The following is a 20,339-nucleotide window of genomic DNA, read 5'->3' as shown; positions in this document are numbered from 1 at the left end:
GCTGAACCCCATTTTGACCACAATATGTACACGTATGTAAACTTTATGCATTTAGGTACAGTGGTTACAAAATAAATGAAAGAAACATTTAGGAAGTTGCATTGATCAGTGCCTACTTTGTCCACATTTTCTAGAAACTCATTCTGTCCAAAATTCTGCCCTAGATAATTAAAAGTCACCTTAAGAATTCCACATATTCATCATTGTGTTAGGGGGGAAAAGAATTGAAAAAAACCAATAAACAACCCAAACCTGATTGTTTCTATTAGAATGTTTCCTTGTATTCACTCCCTGCCATATTTCCCTTCAGGTCTTGCCAAATCCTGACCCAGAGGGAGCAGAGAAAGTCTGTCTGTGTGCACACGTGGATGTTTTCGTACAATGTTTTTCTTGAATGATGATGACTGAACAACTGTTATATAACTCAGAGAAAAAGATAAAACTGGAAGAAATTTTAAGTGCTATACATTCACAAACAGAAGCAGTCTTGCCTATTACATGCCTACAAAGTCAGAAGGGAATGTTGAAGGAAGATTTACATGCTCTGGGTCCAACCTAGTGACAACTGAAGTGTGTGAGTACTCTTAAAGAAGTGGTATCATGTAGTATGTAAAGATAACTAGTAGCCTATGGGAACTATCCTTACTATAAAACATTTAAAAGAGTAATGATGAAAAAAAACACTAAAATTTTGGGAAATCACACTAATGCCTAATAGCATGAGTTTAAATCTTACTTTCCTTTGGTAACTCAGGAAACATTTCATGACTGTTGCCCTCAAAAGTGACCTTATTTGAGATGAATTAATAATTAATTCATAATAATTAATCAAGTCTTAATAAGTTAATATTAAAAACTTACCAGAGAACAGATATATTCCACAGTCATTTTAGATCATTTGGGCCTGTTCTAATTTATTAAATTATAGATGTGACCTATAATTTACGCTCTCTTAAGAAGCACTAGCAAAGCTTTGTCTTTTGTCCATGTATTTGTACAGTTACACCATTCCATTGCGTGAGGAAAACGTTCCACTCTTTCTTTTGTACAGTTACTTCTCACACTCGTACTTACACAGTTCTTGCATGGTACCTGTTCATATTTAATTTAGAGGTGATTTTAAAGTTTCCCTTCCTTGTGATCCATTTTGTTTTGCCCGATTTCAGGAATCAGAGATTTTTCTCTTGATATATTCAGTTATTTAATCCTTACACAATCAAGTCTCCTTTGAAGCCTTCTACTTCTGGAAATGCACTATATTGCATTTCCTTAATTTAAGGTTGTCGTTTTTAGGGCATGATTGTATGAGGAAAGTGCAGCCAGTCTGTGAATGCAGTCAGGGGTGACTTCACTGAGATTTTTCCTTACAGCTAGACTGTTTTAAGATGTTAGTTGTAGAGTGGCTTACACCTAACCTCCTAAAAGATTAGCTTTCTTGCTGTGAGGTGTCTCTACCATAATAAGAGGGCACCCCATGTGAACAACCACTATAGAAAAAGGAAGGAATGTGCCAAGAGGAAAATTGTCTGTCTGGTCCAGAGTTGAGCAGTTCTCAGCACCTACTGCAAGGAACACACATTCCCCCATCTTTCTAGAGAGACTGCTCCTGGATAGACAGAAAATGGCCAAGTACACAGAAAGTTGGAAGAGTTGTGTGCAACCTCTTGCTCCAGTGATAAAAAAGTTTCCACACGGAGCAACACAGCTGTAGCCTCTGAAGATGCACTTCATAAAAGAGAAGTAAACAGCCTGATCAACATGCTCTTGATAGCCAGCAGATGGTAAGAGCTCATTGGCTCGTGAGCTGATCTGCGACAGTCAGTTAGAATGAAAGTCCACCTAACACTTTTAGAGGTCAAAAGCAACAGCTTAATAAAGTATACAAAAATACAGAATATTAATAGTGTGATCCTATTCCTAGTATACCTTCATCCTTTACACAATTTGGTGGCTTTTAAACTGGTTATAAGCACAAGTTGTGTCAAGAACACTGTAATCAATAGCCCCTGCTGGACTTCCTTTCATGATATTGCCTATTTTCTTTTTTGGACTCAAATCTATTTTTGCCTAAGGTACTAAGGCACAAATTAATTATGAATGACTTGAAAAAAATATTTCCTTTTGATTCTTTAAAGCCTATAATGACCATGTAATTAGGTACTTCCTAGTTCTTGTGCTGTGAGAAGTACTGGGTAATAATTTCCAAGTACCTCTTCTGCACCATGCACAATGATGCAGATTACTTTTTTTTTTTTTTCCACCCTGTTCTCTTTTATTAATTTTTCTTCCCAGACTGAAGACCTAGTTTCTCCACACAGGGAAGGACAGGGCACCCAATAGAAAAATATTTGCTTCAGAAGAAAGAGGCAAGAACTTGCTGTCTGTGGGGGAGGATGAGAAGTGTTTGTCTTTCCTGGACTGAAGGCTTGGGTGTCTGGAGCCTGGAACTTACTCCCAGGATGGAGAGACCAGGTTCCAGTACTTCCTCACACCTGTAAGGACTAACAGCAGCTCAGACTAACCGTCTTCTCCTTTGTTAGTATCCAGAGAGTTTGGGCTGAGGTTGCATAAGATCCCACTCCACCATGACAAAAATCCCAGTGAGCGACACCAGTCAGTCAGCATCATGAAATTTAATCTCCACCAGTAAAGCCCACCTAGGAAGGGACTTTGCAAAGATTTACCAGTTTTGACTTTGCATCTGGGTGTTTAGTTGTTATTGATGTAAAAATATATATATATTCACTGGCCTTCAGTTTCCCGCAACTATGTATTATAATGGGGCTTTCACCAATATATAGGAAGAGGGGGAGAGTTTAGCCCCTTGGTCCAGGTAGGTTCTTTACCCTCCTTTATTCTTACCAGCCATAATAGTCTATGTCTTCCATGCTGGAGAATGGGACCTAACTTTTGTTTCTGTTATACTGTCTCCCAGAGAGTGGCTGCTTCCTTCTGCCTCTTCAGTTTCTTCAACAGGACAGGAGTGGACTCTCTCCTTGAACTGCTCTGCTCAGTACACAGAGCTGAGTCAGCCCAGATTTGAGTATGCAGTTAACCCAGAGATGCTACATAATCAGCACAAGACCAGCACCTCTTGAGGCTGACCTTACTTGCCAAGGATCCAAATCAGGCTGTACCTCCTCTGACTGTATAGTCAGCTTACAGTACCCATGCTCACTTAGACTTTACATGTGTCTCAATAAAATGATTACCATTAGGTGGTTTAAATTATCCTCCTTCTGCTTTCAGCTTCCACAAAACCATCTGCATTCCCTCCCCTTTGGCCGTCAAAGCAAACCTCTCACCAGTCAGCATGACTCGACAAAAACTGCCCTTACCTTTCCATCCATTATAGTAACAACATCTGGCAAACCACCAACGACTTTACCACGATCTAGGAGTTAAAGAAAAATATACAGACCATGTGAAGTCTAGAACTCAAAATTACTCATCTCTTAATGATTTTATAACTTGGTGCCATGTTCGTCACAATTTTTGTTTGGACTTAGCTTAAAAAAACCTAGTCCCTGGTTAATTAAACATAAAATAATACAATTTTTATTAAATTTGGGGTTATTTCTTTTTAATGTATTTTATGGTCCCCTCAGATTTTTTATCAGAGATTGTGCTATGGCATTCTAAACTGATGCACACGAAAACCTTGAAGCTCCTGCTGAGCTTGGCAGTTTGTGCTTTGGGCACAGAGCAAAGAAAGGAGAATGCTTTTAGCATCTTGGTGGTATTTAAGATCCGAGGAAAATTTGTTCTGTCACTCTCTCTGTAGGCAGAAGCATCTTGTCATTACCAGGGGAAGTGATATCAAAGTACCAGACTTCCTAAAGCCCCTAACAGTAACAAGCTTCCCCACGGTCTGTGTCTCAGCAAGCACTGCCCAACAGGCATTAGCAGGTAATTTTTCACTTAAAAGTTAGATCCCAATATTCAGTATCATCAGCAGCTTTCAGAGTCAACACCTCCTTGTACAATACCCAAAAGTTCACACTTCACAAAAACTCTGCAGACACAAGAAGGTACGGTGGAGGCTTGGAAAATGTGTAAAACTTTTAGTGGGTTTCCACTGGAATTAAAAACAAATAAATCCACAAACTGCCATTATTATTGCAATATTATGTGCTAACAAGGGATTCCTGCAGCCACAGAACTCTGAAAGCTATGGCAGCAGATAATGATAGATGCCTTAAAGAGAACACTATACTACATTGTATAACATAACATATTATATTGTATAACATAACACCTTTAGTAAAATGTAAGATAAACTTACTTTTCTCAGCAAAAGCTGCTGCCCTAAAATCGTTGAGGAAGAGAGGAAGAGAAATATATAATGTTATTAATGAAATTGTTACTAAAATATTTGTTGTGTAAGTTAAGACAGGGTTATCATATCATTAAAATGCAAAAGATGTAGTGCTTACTTGAGTCGCTGAAATTCTGCATATGCATCATCAAAAGCTGTAACAAAATAGTTGAGACAGTTATTGTCCATGAACATAGCCTGCACTTGGGGCACAGTATAAACACTTAAACACAAACCCATGTCAAAGCTCTTTTAAAACCCATATTGGGTTCCACAGTAGCAAAATGAGAAACCAGACCCCTGAAACCCAGTGCCACTGGTGGCGAAAACAGATATACAACTAAAAAGACCATAACAGTTATGCAACTAAACTACAACTGGTTCTGACCAAAGGCTTTCTGTTTTTACTGTCATTCTTCTGATTATTGCCAGTTAATTCTGTCTAATCCATGAAAAGTAGCCATACAAGTACGGTCTTATAAATATACCTTGCCCAGACAGATCAAGTACGCGTTTGTAGGATTCCTTGGGGCCAAAGATTTCAAAGGTGTAGTTCCCCTTATCCTTTTCAGTGGGTTCACTTATCTGCAGCCAGGCAACATCCTCTCCACCTCCAATCTTCATCTTTTCACCAGAAGAAATCTTAGATTCCCTGGAAAAAATTAATAGAAATGAGTTTGACCATTCTTTTTGTGTGTATTCTCCATATGAGATAATCTATAAAAAGTTATAAAGGATAACATACTATTTCTAAACTACAGATAAATTGCAACTAATGGGAGCAATTTCTCAGGAGATTCTTTTTCTGATAGTGGGGGCATGAAACACTTTGGAACCATTAGCTTGAGCTTTCATTACAGAAACTAGTTTGTTCACCCTCTTCTCATTCCTCTTCTCTCCACATACACAATCATCTGTGTTTATATCTATATGCACATATATGTCTGTATGCAGAAATGGTGCATGACTTCAAAGTCCTCTACACTTCATACACACTACCATAGAATACAGCAGAATAGTAAACTAGAGGCAAATAACCTTTTCTGATGAGGAAAAAAATCTTTACCTTTCATTAACTACAAAAATTGTTTAAGAAAACAATAAAACATTTGCACAGAAGTTATTATTCTTGCATCAAGTCAAAATATACCTTCAGGTCTTTTAAGAACAAGACAAGAACCTAACTGCAGATAATTAATAAACAGGTCTTTAAAAACCAGCAGTATTCTATTGACTTATTAGCATTTCCTAAGCTAAGAATAAAAGAAATGCCCTACTGATTCAGATCAGTGCTTCTGGTTTGTAATCTGTTCTGAAAAGTGGAAATGGAAGAAGCTATTTAGGGAGAACATGCAAACCAGATTATGTTCAATGGCTTGCAGAGAAGTTTCCTCTTTCACTCATTAACTAAAAAAAATCTTTATTTTCATCCTTCCTCCCCAAGCATCTTCAGCTGGAATTTTTAATAGATGAAGTCAGCATTAGTTTCTCTTTGATCAGTTAATTTATTTGCCCAGACAGGGATGATTTCACTTCATAGCTGGAGAGTTACTTTGATGGGAAAAGGAATTTTTACTATTTCCCTTTCTGTAAGATGACTACATTGAGTTCAGCATACCAAAGTAGATAGCTGGGTAGAAGCAACTATATATTAGAAAATACTACATATAATATTCCTCACTGTGCCATGAGTGGATGATGCGTGCTGGCTTTAGGACTTGTATTATGTTCCCTGCTATGCAGTATAGTGGATAATTCAAAGCTAGCTAGAAATTTGCATGGCATGTTTCATGATGTGCAGACGAGAATAAAAAAAAAAAAAAAAAAAAAGTCTAGCCTTTCATTTTTTCCAGGAAAAAAAATTTTTTTTTTTAGAACCCCATTTTTAGATCCCCATTTTAAAGAGCCCAGATGTCTGTAGAGGCTGAGGGAGGTTGGTTAGTTGGTTTGTTTGTTTTAGTCTTTGTTTTAGCTTTAACAACTCTGGCTTGTAATCATTGCACTAATAGAAGAACTGACATTTTATTTGTTCAAAATCTGTGTTCAATGATCTTTAAGACAATCCATGTGTAAGACATTATACAATCTGAAATATTAGGGGAGGGGGAGGTGTCTGTAAATACAAATATGTACGCTGGTATTTCCATATTAGCCATGTGGGATTCTCTAGTTTTATATTTCTGTGAACGGGATGGTGGAATGGACTAAGTCACCTTTAAAACTCAAGCAGATATAGTGAAAGGCAGAGGCAAAAAAATACTTTTCCTTTCCATCATATTAACATCACTTTTACTGAAAGAAGGAGCAGAACGTATTGAATACAAAGCTTGAGTTATGAGCACAGGCGCATACGCTTGCAGAAGTCTGCTTGAGCTCCCTGAACCTGACGATCGCTGACATTTTTCTTGTGTTCCTGCCTTCATAGAAATCAAGGGCTGGACACCATTGCAAAGCTAGGACAAGATGCTGACAAACCAGCATCTTCCTTTCAGGGTCAGACCAGATCACTGCGTGTCATCTTTGTAGACCATCAAGGAACGAGAAAGTTGAAACCACTTAAAGAGTTTTAAAACCCTTCCAAACCCTGCCTGCAGTTTCAAACAAATGAAGGCCTGACATAGCAAAGCATTTGAACACACATTTAACTGTAAAAGCACAGATGAATAAAGAGTGGCTCCAAAGTCAAAGATTAATATAACATGAGGGTGGAAGACTATCAGGAACTGTAGAGCTCTTTTCTGGTCCTATCGCCAGCTCTGTGGGCTATTCTCAAACTATCCTGTACCCCATTGAATATATTTTCAAAGAAGAGGAACAGAACTAAAATATTTTGGGCCACTTAAGACTATATCAGTTTAAAACAAAAAATTATTTTCTTAATACAGGCTTTTATTAAACAGTGAGAGCAGATCCTTGGTATTCACCTAGTACTAGAGGAGAATTTAATCCATTTAAAGAAAACGGCAGCCTGAATAGAAAACTATGCTTGGATGTTTTGCTGTCTTTGAACCAAGCAGATAATAAGGTGGAAGACAAACAGTCTTATGTTGAATAAGAGGCAGAACTACTGTAGGTTCTTTTTTCCTGGCTGTTACAGCTCTCCTGATAGGTACTGGACAAATCTGTTAAAAATCCTTTTACCATATGAACTATCTATGTGAAAAGAGAATATCAAGTGCTGAAAAGATAAATTCATTAATGTGGTTCCGTTACTAAATTAATGCCGCAGAATAGTAAATAGTAAATCATTAAGACAGCTTTTTTTTCTCAAATAAAATTGAATGTAGGCACCACCTTGAAAAAATATTCCCATCTACCTATGAGACCAGTTGACTTTCATTTCTTCATTGTAGTACTTCAAGAAACACTGGAGCCTTATTCCTTCCGCAGTGCAAAGGATCTTCAGTTGAGAGGCTGACTTACCTATGTAAAATAGAATATATGCAGATTAAACAGGATAATGGAATGAACAGGAACAAACAAATGGAATGGACTACTTGTACTGTCAGGCCAAAAAAAAAATCAAGATCTTGGCCACAATTCTTAACTACCACGAAGAGACAGTGGTTCATGCCTCTCAAAGGAGATCTGCTGATTTATATCAGGTGAAAGTTCAGCATGAGTTTATGATTTTATTGTCATATACAAGCATTCTGACTAGCAAGATCCATTGTGAAATAATAATCTAGTCATCCCATGAAACAGTAGTGTCGTGATTCTAATTGCATAAAAATTTCATTCTTGTGCAACCCCTGTTCTTCCAGTGGAATGACTCCCAACTTCTCATCGGCAGCAGGATCAGAATCTTGTCCTCTCTGTTATTAAGGCTCACTTTCTAATGGGAATTAGGAAGAAAATTATTCCTACAACACTGTCACAGCATCTAAACCAAACAACCAGGTGGAATAATACTTTGTTCCCTTTTAATACTGTCAATTAGCAAGGTCAACTGCCTATTCAGAAACTTAATAACATGTCCATAATAATATAAGCATCATGACTCAGAATTTTCCCACTTACAATAAAAACTGTCTGCCTCAGGCTCAAATGATTTTAATGTGAAAAAAACTACATGAAAATCCAAGGCAGCATTTACTTACCACTGACTCCACTCAGTGCCAGAATTATATCATCATACACTGAAGAGGAAAAAAAAAAGGTACCATCAAAATTCAATCAGAATATAGCTTTGTTATGCTCAGTTTAATTAAAGCGATATGGGAAATCTCCACATCCTTAGGCAAAGAAAACCATTAAAATTGCAATAGGTGTTATGGGAGAAATTGGAGACTGTGTACAGCATGTGAATTCTGTGCTGTGCCACTGAGTATCTCCACTGTGTGTGGAGTCGGCTGTCTGCTGTCAAATCTTTGTCTTTGCACCCCTCAGGCCAGAAACAATAAAAGGTCATTAAAACTGGATCGTTCACATTCAAAGGAGAGTGCAGGGGAAAGAATAATTACCACATGCTAGGTGAAAACAGTTTTCACCTGCTGCCGGTAGGATGGCGTTTGACAAATGTAAACCCCTTCACCAGCAGGTGAAAGAAACCAGGAATCATATCAAGCTTTTGAAATATCATAGAGCTGATGAGTTTGCAGAAGGGGAGAACCCTGGAGACAAGGGCAGAAGAGTGGGGAACTCTATCATAACAGAAGAATCTGATTCAATATCAATGTGTAAGATGGAAAGAGGGAGAAAGAAAGAAGCATCATAGTCTGAAGAATGCATATTCAAGCATGAATAATGCATATTCAAGGCTGAAGAATTTTTATTAATAGGGCAGACAGTGAAATGCATGAAGTTCAGAAAATACTACTTGTATATTTGGTCTGTATTAATCTGTAGGTGCACATTTTCTGTCTCTGCTAAAATAAATTGTGACTGTATTCCATAGCCCTCTGCAAACTCCAGTATGCTTTTACTGGCATGTTGACAAGAGGACAGAGGAATTACGTACTGTATAAGCCTTGTATTACGGACATCTGGCAAAGAGGGGTTATATTGTCTATACTGTCTAAATGAGATGTTTTTCTGATACAATAGTAGACAGAGTTTAGGCAGAGGAAAAATGCCTGAGAGACTATCAAGTGATGATTCAGCCTTCTGAGATAAATCACAGCTTAAGAACCCAGTATAATATCCAGCTTTTCCTCTTACTTGGTACTTCCCCAACCTGCTGTAAAAAATTTTTCAGATCTTTGGTGAACTGAAGTAATTGTTTAATATATCTTTCTCCCTCTATTAGGATGCAGCAGAAAATATCAATTGTTTGAGTCAAATTATTACATGCAGGTGGGATGAATACAGGTTCACTTTGGCCTAGTTGGTAAGACCTAAGTAGAGAAAGGAAGCTCTTTCTAACAAAGTTAAATAAAATTCATTTATGCTGGCAATAGATCCATCTGCTATAGACTCAGAAGCAAACAAACATATTTTTTTGCTGAACAAATTTAAATATATATAAAATTACAGTAGCTCACTGTAGTATCTGATAACATATGAAACCTTATTTAAACACCTATAATTGCTGCATTTTAGACTAGATTCTCCTACCCTTATTTCCATTTATCTTTGTCTAATGCCAATGAACACTGAGCTCGAACTAGCCTGCCACATGCAATATGCAATCTTCCAGGGCCCCGTTCACACTAAACTTCTGTTTATGTCTCAAGGCTAAATCCACCATTTAGGAGACCCACTGTTTGGTTTAACAGTGCAGTTCTTGTGGTTTTGCATTTGCAAAGCGTCCTGGACCCACAGAAGCAGACACCGTGTATTCTCAAAATAGGCATTTCTCTGTCTACATTTCCAGCACAGCACAGTCTTGCCATACCTGAAGCATAGTCTTTGGAAGGACCCCTGACTATAAGACGGAGAACTACAGTACTTCTTGTTCATTCCAAGGGTCAGGATACCCCTTCCCTGAAAATCCATAGACTAAGGCAAAGACATCTCTGTATATATCAAAGCACAGGAAGAGAGGAGGTGGCTAATGAGGATGTATTGGAGTGTGGGACCTGAGCATGACACAAATGGCATGGAATAAGGGGTGGAAATTGTACTGCTTTTGACTGGGATACAGATCATTTTCTCCACAGCAGTTTATGCACTGCTGTGTTTTGGATTTGTGACTGAAACGCTATTGATAATACAGGGATGTCTTATCTATTGCTGAGCAGCTCTTGCACAGTGTGTGAAGGCCTTTTATTTCTGTTCCCCACACCACCCCACCAGCGAGTAGGCTGGGGGTGCACAACAGGATGGGAGGGGACACAGATGGGACAGCTGACCCCAACTGACCAAAGGGATATTCCATACCATATGATGTCATGACCAGCAATAAAAGCTGGGGGAAGAAAGAGGGATGGTGTTTGTCTTCCCAATCACCATTACGCATGATGGAGCCCTGCTTTCCTGGAGATGGCTGAACACCTGCCTGCTAATGGGAAGCAGTGAGTGAACTCCTTATTTTCCTTTGCCTGCATGCACAGCTTTTGCTTTACCTATTATACTGTCTTTATTTTAACCCATGAGTTCTCTCACTTTTCTCCTTCCAGTTCTCTCCCCCATCCCACTGAGGAGGAGTGAGCAAGTGGCTGTGCAGGGCTGAGCTGCCTAGTGGGGTTAACACACAAAACAGTTTTATGATTTTACAATCAACATAACTCTCAGCCCTCACTGAGAGTCCCACTTCAACATATTCAGCACTTCGAACATCTTGATGCTTTAGGGTTTTTTGTAGACATGAAAGCTTAACAAATTTGAGGGAGTGCTACCTACAAAAGTTCTCACATAAAAGGGCATGTCTGTCTGATCAGAAACACTACTTCATTTCTTGCCTGTCAGGGTGACAGATATTAATCATTACAATGCCCAGTGTCACCCGTCCTAAATTGGTGATCAGGCCTCTATAATGCAAGAAGACAGTTGAAACACAAAGGACCCCAAAAAAGTTTGTTAACTTGCCATTTGCAAGGATAGATCTGTGACACATCTTGAGAACATCTGGAGATCACTGTTTCAATATAGTAAACTACATTTTACCTTTTCCTGATAATTCAAGAGTAGATACATCATGACCTCTATCATCTGATAGTGTTGCCTTATAAACTCCTTCATCTTTGCGAGAAAGCTACAAGGAAAGCACAAGATGTTTACTGACAAATTTGATAATAGTACAACACTTACTCAAGCCCTGCATGATTTTCTACATCAAGCAACTTACATTGTACCACATTCTGGTTAAATAATCTTACCAGAGATAAAACAGAAACTATCAATGGCTTGTGCATGCTTTTATATAGAACTGTAGTTAGTCCTTAAGCCTAAAACATATTCCGATTTCAGTTCAATTTCCTTGAGAAAACATGTTTTTCTCTCATTCCAAAAAGAGAAACAAGATTGATCCTGGTCAGTAGAAACTACAAGTAGCATGGTAAGATGTAACAGAGGGTAACTTCAACTCACACAAACTTCAGAAATTTTTCTTCAAGCAAAACTCTTATTTTTTTGAATCAATCTATGAAAGCATAACAACAAATCTATATCCTTTAGCTGTCCAACTATCAGCTCAGTGGCTTTCATTTAAGCAGCAACTGTAGTCAAACTACATCTATGCTAACTAAATAATGAACTAATTACCCTTGGAGAGCTTACATTCTATAATCTAACACAGTGATACTCCATCAAAGGCAGTAGGGGTTTTCAGTTTGGATGTTTTTATTTTATTTTATTTTACTTTATTTTATTTTATTTTAAAACCTGAAGGGAAATATATAAATAATTATATATAGATTGGAGGTTATTTAATTGAATCTTAGATTTATATAAGTCCACAAGCAAGCAAATAATACTGAAAGCACCATATAATTGAATGACAGGTAACAAGAGCAATTCAAGACAACCAGAAACTGCCCTCCCCAAAAAAAGTCTACTCAAGAAAAATGAAGCCACTGAAAAGCCAGTATCCTCTTTCAAGTGAAATGAAGGAAGTAAATTAGAAGAATATGAAGCCAATAAATAAAATAAATAAGTCAATTAAATGGAATGCACATGTATGTTGAAAGCAGAAAAACTTGATTGCAGGAGGTTTTTGGCACTTGACAAAGACAACTATGCAAGCTAAGGCTTCAGACACAGGTCAGATTATCCTGTTTGCATAAAGATAAATCTTAAGAAGCCATATACCTCAAACCTATTCATTTTAGGTAATAAAACTGAGACACTGTCAGAAATTAGGTGCTTGACCAAATTGAAATATTAAGAAGCAATATGAAAGAACGAGATAGAGTTCACCTAAGGATGCTCAAGCAACTTAAGCATGAACTGTCTGAGCTGATAAGGAAAATAGATACTCTTTTACTAGGATTAGTTAATCACCAGCTAATTGAAAGGTAGTATATGTGCTTTTTCTTAAAATGGTTCATAGAAATCATGATAGCTTGTTTAGTGCTCTGCCTGGCAAATCTATAGCATGTCAAGCAGAAGCTGTCATTTCTAATCAGTACATGATACCGTACCTTGGGAATAGTGAGGTGACATTCTCCCTTCTGCAGATCAGGCACCTCATCAACATCAATCCCAGAACCATCCCTATACCACTTGAAAACAGTCTCCTTCTTTGTGTTCGCAACCTGTACAACAGAAGACACAAAAGCCTGATTATGTCCTGAAGAAAGAAATCACACTATAGGTAGTCACACAGGTACTTTCAGCGTAAGAAGCCAATTTTTTTTATAACACATGTCAAATAAAGCCAAGTAAGAAAACAATTTCAACCAAGTCCTGCTAAGCAGATTAAGTCCTGCGGTATTTATTTGCAGCACAGAACTGGTCAGAAGTATACAGCTTACAGCTTCAGAGCCCTGTCAAGTCCTTAAAGGCAATCTTCCCTCAAAGAGTTTTGCACCCTTGCTATGTGGTTGCAGTTTGTCTAGAGCTATCTGTGAGAAGTATCTTTAAAATTGGAGCTGATGCACTCTCCTTTATCTGTTTGTATTTGCCATGTGTCTCCAGAGAGCTGTAACACAGAACTTAGGCCCTATCTTAGAGAATATTCAGCCAATTTGCACATTTATCCCAGCTACCTAAGCAAATTCTTTGGGGGCTAAACTGCAGAGAGCAACTGAAATTACTATTCTGAAAGCATTTGAGACTTCAAATTTGCAAGCTGCACCAGAAATCCTTTTTTTTTCTACTACATTGTGTCCTATGGGAAGTACAAAGACTTGAGAAATCCTACAAATTGCAGTGTCTCCCAACACAAAGGGGCTTAACAACACAGAGCAAATGCAGAGAAGTTGCTTGAAAGCCAGCTGTAGTAGCAGCAGCTCATCTAAGCAGTGCATAAATAGACTACAGCTATACCTCAAGTACTGCTATGATTTTTAAATATAAATTGTGTATTGGTTATGCTTAAAATATCACTGGATGAATGATCTCAAACTGTGAATTCAAAGCTAAAAGCCCAGCTCTTTTTAGAAATCTTGGCAATAAATTTTATTTTTCTCCCCTTCAGAAACACTATGTTTTATTTGATATCACTGTCCCCGTACCCTTCAAAAAACCACAAAAATGCGATGATATTTCCATGCATAGGCTGAATTCTCAGTCAGCGTGGCTTTGGCAGAAGGACAGACATTTCTCAGTCCCCAGGCAGTTGCTTTAAAAAGCCTCCTTAAAAAAGAACTGAACAAACAAATAGAGGGCAACCCAGAAGTTAATACAGATCTGCAACAATTTTCAAGTGGTTTGCTTGAAGAAAAAAACATGCACCAATTTCTAACCCTTTCACATTAGAGAAGTCATTCCATAGATGAGCAGGTCTATGAAAGCTCTCTATAGAGGGCCTCCTGAACTGATTCCTGGGCATCTCTACAAAACTTGCTCAAATTAATCACATATATTGCTACTTAATAACCAGTGTGGTTGCTACGGATCTCTGAGAGAGTATTTGAGAACCCAAGCTGGTCCAGAGCAATGCCTTGCTTGAGAAAAGTGAGCAGCATTTTACATTTACCAGTAACTACAAAGTGGCTATTGCTGCAGTCATATGACATGAGCGGCAATTTTATTTTGAACAAAGCCTGAAGGAACAAGCCTTTAAGGCTTTTCAACAATTTTTCATCAAAGACTGTTAGCACTCAATCTGACAATAAACAGACTGAGTTTCAGACACATGCAATTTGCAGTGTCGAAGTTTTTCATGTTGACATTTACTATGAAAAGTTACCTTTTTCGCTGTTTAGCCACACATCAAAAATCTTGATTTAACAGACACAGTACAAAAAAGGGTCAAAGTTATGCAAGAGCAGGTAGCTTCTGAAAGTTCTGAAATTTAGAAGTACTTGAAGAAAAATGATAGTAGATGCTGGCATATGAAGAAAAACAAATACACAATAAAAAGTAAATAACATCAAATTCTCTTTCAGATATAGACAAACCTGTCCCACTGGCATGCAGGGGCTACAATACCAAGTACAAGGTCATCATTCCCAGCTATTTCACAATTAAATACTAAGTCAATCAAAAGTTAATCAGGTCCAATCACATAGCAAATAAGTGGCTATGTGTATTACTTTTGATACACTCTTTTATAACACAATCCATATTTGTTCATTACTACAGTGACAGACCTGATTCTCACAGTCATTCTCCTCTGCCCTACACAAGCTTCCAGCTGACCTGGTTTCCTAACCCCCCTACTTCATGCCATGGCCTTTGAGAAAGTCATGGCAATAAGCCCTCTTTTTGGTACTTCCTTCACATTATCCCAGGCTCTTTCAAGCAGTGAAAACACCTGTGACAATTTTTTTTGCACAGGAGCATGAAACAGAGCCTAGAAGAGAGCTAGGCCAAGTGCTATGATATCACCTGGGGAGGCAGAGATTGTTCCTTGGACGCTTTTATTTACCACAGAAATAGCCCAGGAAAGCCACACATCTAACCTGACAGGTGTCTAAAGTTCCTAGGACAAATCCAGGCTTTATTGTTCTTTCTCTGTCTATGTACAAGTACCAGTTAAACAGGCATAAACAACAGTACCATGTGAACCTAATGGCCAGTCACACACTAACAGTAACAAACATTAAAAAGTCAATGGCATACTTAAAATGATGAGTGTGCAAACAGTCCACATCCAAGATTTCATTTACATAAAATGTTCTGACCTTATGAACACTGGTACACTGGTGAAAAGCATATAATCAGATGCTCAGCTTTTCACTGTTTCAGTGGTATAAACAGACTCGATGGTCAATGAAAAGAAGGATAATTTTAGATTAATTTGTAGAGAATTAACACCAGTATAACTGGATCAGCAACATTCAATTCCCTATGTGAATGAAAGGATAAGCAGGGTGCATGCCTGAGGCAAATGCATATTGAGATTATAAAGTACTCCAGCTGCAGAGCTCAGTACCAGCAAAGGTACCATGTTAATTAATGACTGTTGAGCCCTAGACTGGGGGCACACAGAATGGCATCCTCACCACCCAGGTCAATTCTGCTGGGAATAAATTGAGGTTAAAGGTCCCCTAATTAGTGAGCTGAAAAAAAAAAGAAGGAAAAAAATCCCACAAATCTGCATGTAAATTGCTCATAATGAATGATTCAAGTTAGTCTAATTAAAAGCCAAAAACTTATTCAAAGGCAGTAGAGAAAACTAATACAAAGGAGTCCATATTACAGGAAAAGTCAATGAAGAAGAGATTGATACCTGTTGAATTCAATTAACATGGTTATTCAGACCTCTAATTAGTCACTCTAGAAGACCAACAAAAATTAAAATATATCAGTTCAGAATAGCGTATGAAGATATTAATAGCAGATGTCACTCTGAATTCCATGCACATTAGCATTAGTTAAGATTGAAAAGTCATCAACCAAATACAATAAAAATCATGTTTTATAACTCTAATTCTAGAAGCCTTTGTTGCATGCTTAGTTACAGTTGATTAAATAATAGATGCTCTGGTAGAGGAATCTCAAAATCAGAAAATGGTGAAGAAAGAGTTTGAACACTGGCTTTTTGTGGCTATTTTTTTGAGGAAGGAAGAAGGACCATTAAGGGATTAATATTTTGTTTAAATTATTTTATGGCTCACAATTATTATAAAGAATTAGATCACCTAACACATTTAGAAATGTCCTGTAATTTTTTTTGTTTAATGAAGACTACAGCTGAAGAGTAGTAAGTCAGAAATTTTTATTTTAAATATTTCTAAATAATAAAAAAATTCATATAAAACTTTTAATTTTAAAAAATCAAAATCTTTCCTCACATTTTTCTATTTAAATTTTTAATCAACACATTCTAACAAATTATTTGAAGTGTATTTCCTTACCTTACAAGCAAGTAAAACTTCACATTCATCTGTAACTTTCCAATACAAAAACTCTGAGAAGTGAGGACCTAAGAAACAAAATTGTCTTAAAGCATATGTTGTAGAATGAACAGTATCAGAGAGACCCAGTGAAAGAAAGAAAAACTATGACAATTATATTATAACATCCTTACACCAGAATGATGAGAGGGAACTCCTGAACTACCCACTCCCTAGAAGAAAAATCCTGCAGTAAGTTTTTATCATCTTAGAAACCTGAGGCTCATCTTTATTTGTATGATAAATCACATAGCATTCCAAAATGTAAGAAAGTGAGTGAGACAAATTAGTTTACTAAATATGTTTAAGCCCAATTGCCAACTAAGCACAGGTAAGAAACAGAGTAGTTATAAACAAGTGTACAAACAATGTATTTAATGCAAAGGGAACTGGAGGATAAATAAATGTATCCAAACACCCAATTAAATATTCAAAGCAAAAATGCCATGCCAGACATTATTTGTCCAAATTACATAAAGTTTAAAAATGTATTAAACATTACAAGCAGAACAGGAAATATTCTTTTTCCCCTCTGAGGTTCCAATCTTGCAAATACATATATCCTTAAGTAAATTTACTGACATACATAGCCTTTTTAAAGTTATTGTGGTTACTCATGTCAGTAAATTTATATGTTTTAGTGTCTGCAGGATCGGGACCCATAATTGCAATATCCAGACCTGGGATGTAGCAAAATCCCAAACTTTCACTTAAATCATTGAGAACTGAAAGATCTTGTGAGTTTATGCTGTAAGTGGCATATTTTCTTTCCTACATCTATTTAAAGGAAAAAAAAAATTCCTTCCTCCCAAAAAAAACCAGAAAATAATAGAATTACATTGCTTATGTAAAGAATCTTTCCTAAGCTCTTTAGAATAAATGTTTTTAATTATTATTGTTACTGTCATCCTAAAAGCCATGTGCTTGCCAAGTGAAAATTACAGACCAGAGCTCAAACTCAATTTTCAAAAGATTTCACAGCAATAAAATTCTGAATTAGGTATCCAACAGTAACTCTTACTTTCAGCTGCAAGCAATGTCAATAACAAGTATATAACAAACTCTGTAATTGTATAGCAACTATGCAACAAATATACATTTGGCTCCTGGAATTTTGCCTGGACAAAAGCCCCGTGACCAAGTTTTTAATCTTCCTTGTCTGACACTATGCTGTCTACTCTTCTGTCAATTATATTGAAGGGGTAATTTATATGCTTAAAACTAAACATGCTGAAATGTTTTGTCAGATCAGAGCCTACAGTAGGCACTCTTCTCATTAATATTGAGCAAAGATAAGCTCTTGTAAGGATTCCCACTTTATTTCTCTACTCAGTGAAGTTCTGTCACAACTTGCATGTATAATATGTCAATGTTGGAAAATAAGATCCACGAAGGGTTCAGTGTCTCCTCAAACTGGGCAATATACTAATCTTCTAACAAAATCAATGGAAGTTGGAAGCACTTAGTATTCATCAGGAATGCATGACTAGCAGCAAACTGGGGCCAAAGTCACCGAGCTAATCTACTCTGTCTTACCTTGCTTCCTGAGAAATTCCTTTCGCTGGAGCTCAGACTCAGCCAATACTGCCTTGAATGCTAGATTTTAGAAGAGGTGAATGAAAAATGATTTAGTTACAAAATTACTCAAAGAATAATTGAAGTTCATTTTGTCATCAAAGTTGCAATGTTTCAGTGAACTTACCATCTCCAATGAGAACTAATGAAGACTGGTTCTTGGCCTTTCCATCTTGAATCTGTACTGTGTAGGTACCTTCATTGTCAATTGTAAACCGGTCCATCACCATTTCTATAATGCCATTTGAACGGTCACAATTTATTTTATGCCTCTGAAATAAACAAGCAATAACTTTACTCTAGTAAATTGTAAATTACTTATGATTCCCTATCGAATTAATCATGTTTTATATCCCTGCCTCCACACTCAATCTTTTCACGTCCTTTTATTGTAAACTACGGAAACAGGGCTTGTATTTACTATTGTACAAGACCCCAGTGGTGACAGAAACCTCTGCATGCAGCTGCATTTGGAATCCTTGAGTCACTATAATACAGCTGGTTATAGTTTATGGCACTATGCATGTTTGAAGAAGAGCCACACAGACAGCCTTTAGCCACATTACAGCTACCAGCTCAACAAGGGGTTTTGCTAGGCTGAAGCACTATTCCTAGCACAGTCCAGAAATAGCTGGAACAGAAGTACTTTGGGTTTTGTAGACACAAATGTGGATCTCCAAATAAATCCATCACAATTCATCCAAAAAGTTATCACTACTAAATATCTCTGAGACCTATTTGGTAGCTCAATACTGGATCTTTTTTCTCACTAGAAAAGTTTATTTAGGAAGGGTGTAATGGTTTGCTGATCTAATGGTTGGTATTCTTTTCAAAGAACACTAAAGTGCAAGGCCATGAGAACAGTAATTTGTGCAAAACCAACAAAACTTCTGGAAACTAAAAAGATCAACCACGTCCAGCAAGACAGAATTAGAATTCTGTCTAAACATTTAGTTACCTACTAACGTACTTGCAGAATACACAAAACACCAAATATTGACTTGAATTCAAAGTTAAATATGCTTTTCACTGTTTGTGTCCTTTTTGTGTTTGCTTTCTATTAAATATTACAGAAAGATAAATTATTGGGAGGCATCATCAAGGAAACAGAAAATTGCAAGCAAATATTAGACAATACTTGCAAAATATGTGTTTTGAATTTGCCGGTACTATTCAACCTGCAACCTATATACAGGTACTATTCAACCTATATACAACCAGCTTTTACTAATTAATATCCTCTTTCATTCAGTGAATAACAACCATGAGGATTGTGTGTCGCACTAACTGTGATGCTGTTTGAATCTCAACTAACAATTTCCTAAAACAAAGCAAAAATAATCCACTGAAGTTACTTGGTGAATACCTTTAGGTAACCAATGTGGCCAAGGATATTACACATTAACTGTTTGTTCATGATGGGACAGAAAAGTAAATGTTACCATCTAGAAGGACTTCTGTGCAGTAAATTCTTATAGATCCTGTTAGTGTTAAAAGGAGACGTGATGCCTTACAAACAGAATGTTTTGATTACCCTTTTTATTGGACTTCAAGACTAGAAAAAGGTACCTAAAGCCACAGGCAGATAAAGCTTAGGAAAGTGGAAGAAAGAAGAAAGGAAAAAAAAAAAAAAAAGCTAGTAAAAATACCACCTATTAAACTCTCTGGGACCACTTCCTTAAGTGGAAGAACCTTTAAGTACTGATCCAAAATTAGTAGGAATGACCCCACAGATATATCTGCTTCAGCTCTGACAGACACCTCTGTCCAGCCTCAAGAACAGATTCATTGTTGTATGGTCAACAAACAACAAACCTGGAAGAATAGTGTTGACATAATCAAGATGTTTAGCATTCATTACTGGTACTTTCAAATGTACGAATAGTACTAGTTTAAATCTTAATGAGGTAACTGAAGAAAGAGAAAAGACAATGGAATTAACAAAGCAGTAGCCAATAGATTGATTAGGATAGCAATTTATTAAATGACTTAGAGGGAAGAGACTGAGGTATAACATTTATTGAAATAACAGGCAAAGATGCTCATATAATTTGGATATG

The 20,339-nt window shown here is 37.0% G+C and overlaps 1 protein-coding gene across 1 annotated transcript in view; it reads right to left on the bottom strand.

Annotated features, from left to right (window-relative positions):
* The window catches only part of MYOM2 (myomesin 2), a 61,898-nt gene that overhangs the window by 1,766 nt on the left and 39,793 nt on the right, over positions 1-20,339 (bottom strand). Inside the window, exons 21-31 of the mRNA XM_010078776.1 lie at positions 18,407-18,551; positions 18,241-18,300; positions 16,666-16,733; positions 12,841-12,954; positions 11,366-11,453; positions 8,419-8,457; positions 7,636-7,741; positions 4,807-4,970; positions 4,437-4,473; positions 4,286-4,308; positions 3,339-3,394 (exon numbers count right to left, since the gene is read on the bottom strand). Of these exons, the coding sequence (XP_010077078.1) occupies positions 3,339-3,394; positions 4,286-4,308; positions 4,437-4,473; positions 4,807-4,970; positions 7,636-7,741; positions 8,419-8,457; positions 11,366-11,453; positions 12,841-12,954; positions 16,666-16,733; positions 18,241-18,300; positions 18,407-18,551 (900 nt within the window). The remainder of the gene's footprint in view (positions 1-3,338; positions 3,395-4,285; positions 4,309-4,436; positions 4,474-4,806; positions 4,971-7,635; positions 7,742-8,418; positions 8,458-11,365; positions 11,454-12,840; positions 12,955-16,665; positions 16,734-18,240; positions 18,301-18,406; positions 18,552-20,339) is intronic.

The sequence above is a fragment of the Pterocles gutturalis genome, unplaced genomic scaffold (assembly GCF_000699245.1).
Source record: "Pterocles gutturalis isolate BGI_N339 unplaced genomic scaffold, ASM69924v1 scaffold15378, whole genome shotgun sequence".
Lineage (NCBI taxonomy): Eukaryota > Metazoa > Chordata > Aves > Pterocliformes > Pteroclidae > Pterocles > Pterocles gutturalis.
This window is presented reverse-complemented; position numbering and strand designations above follow the sequence as displayed.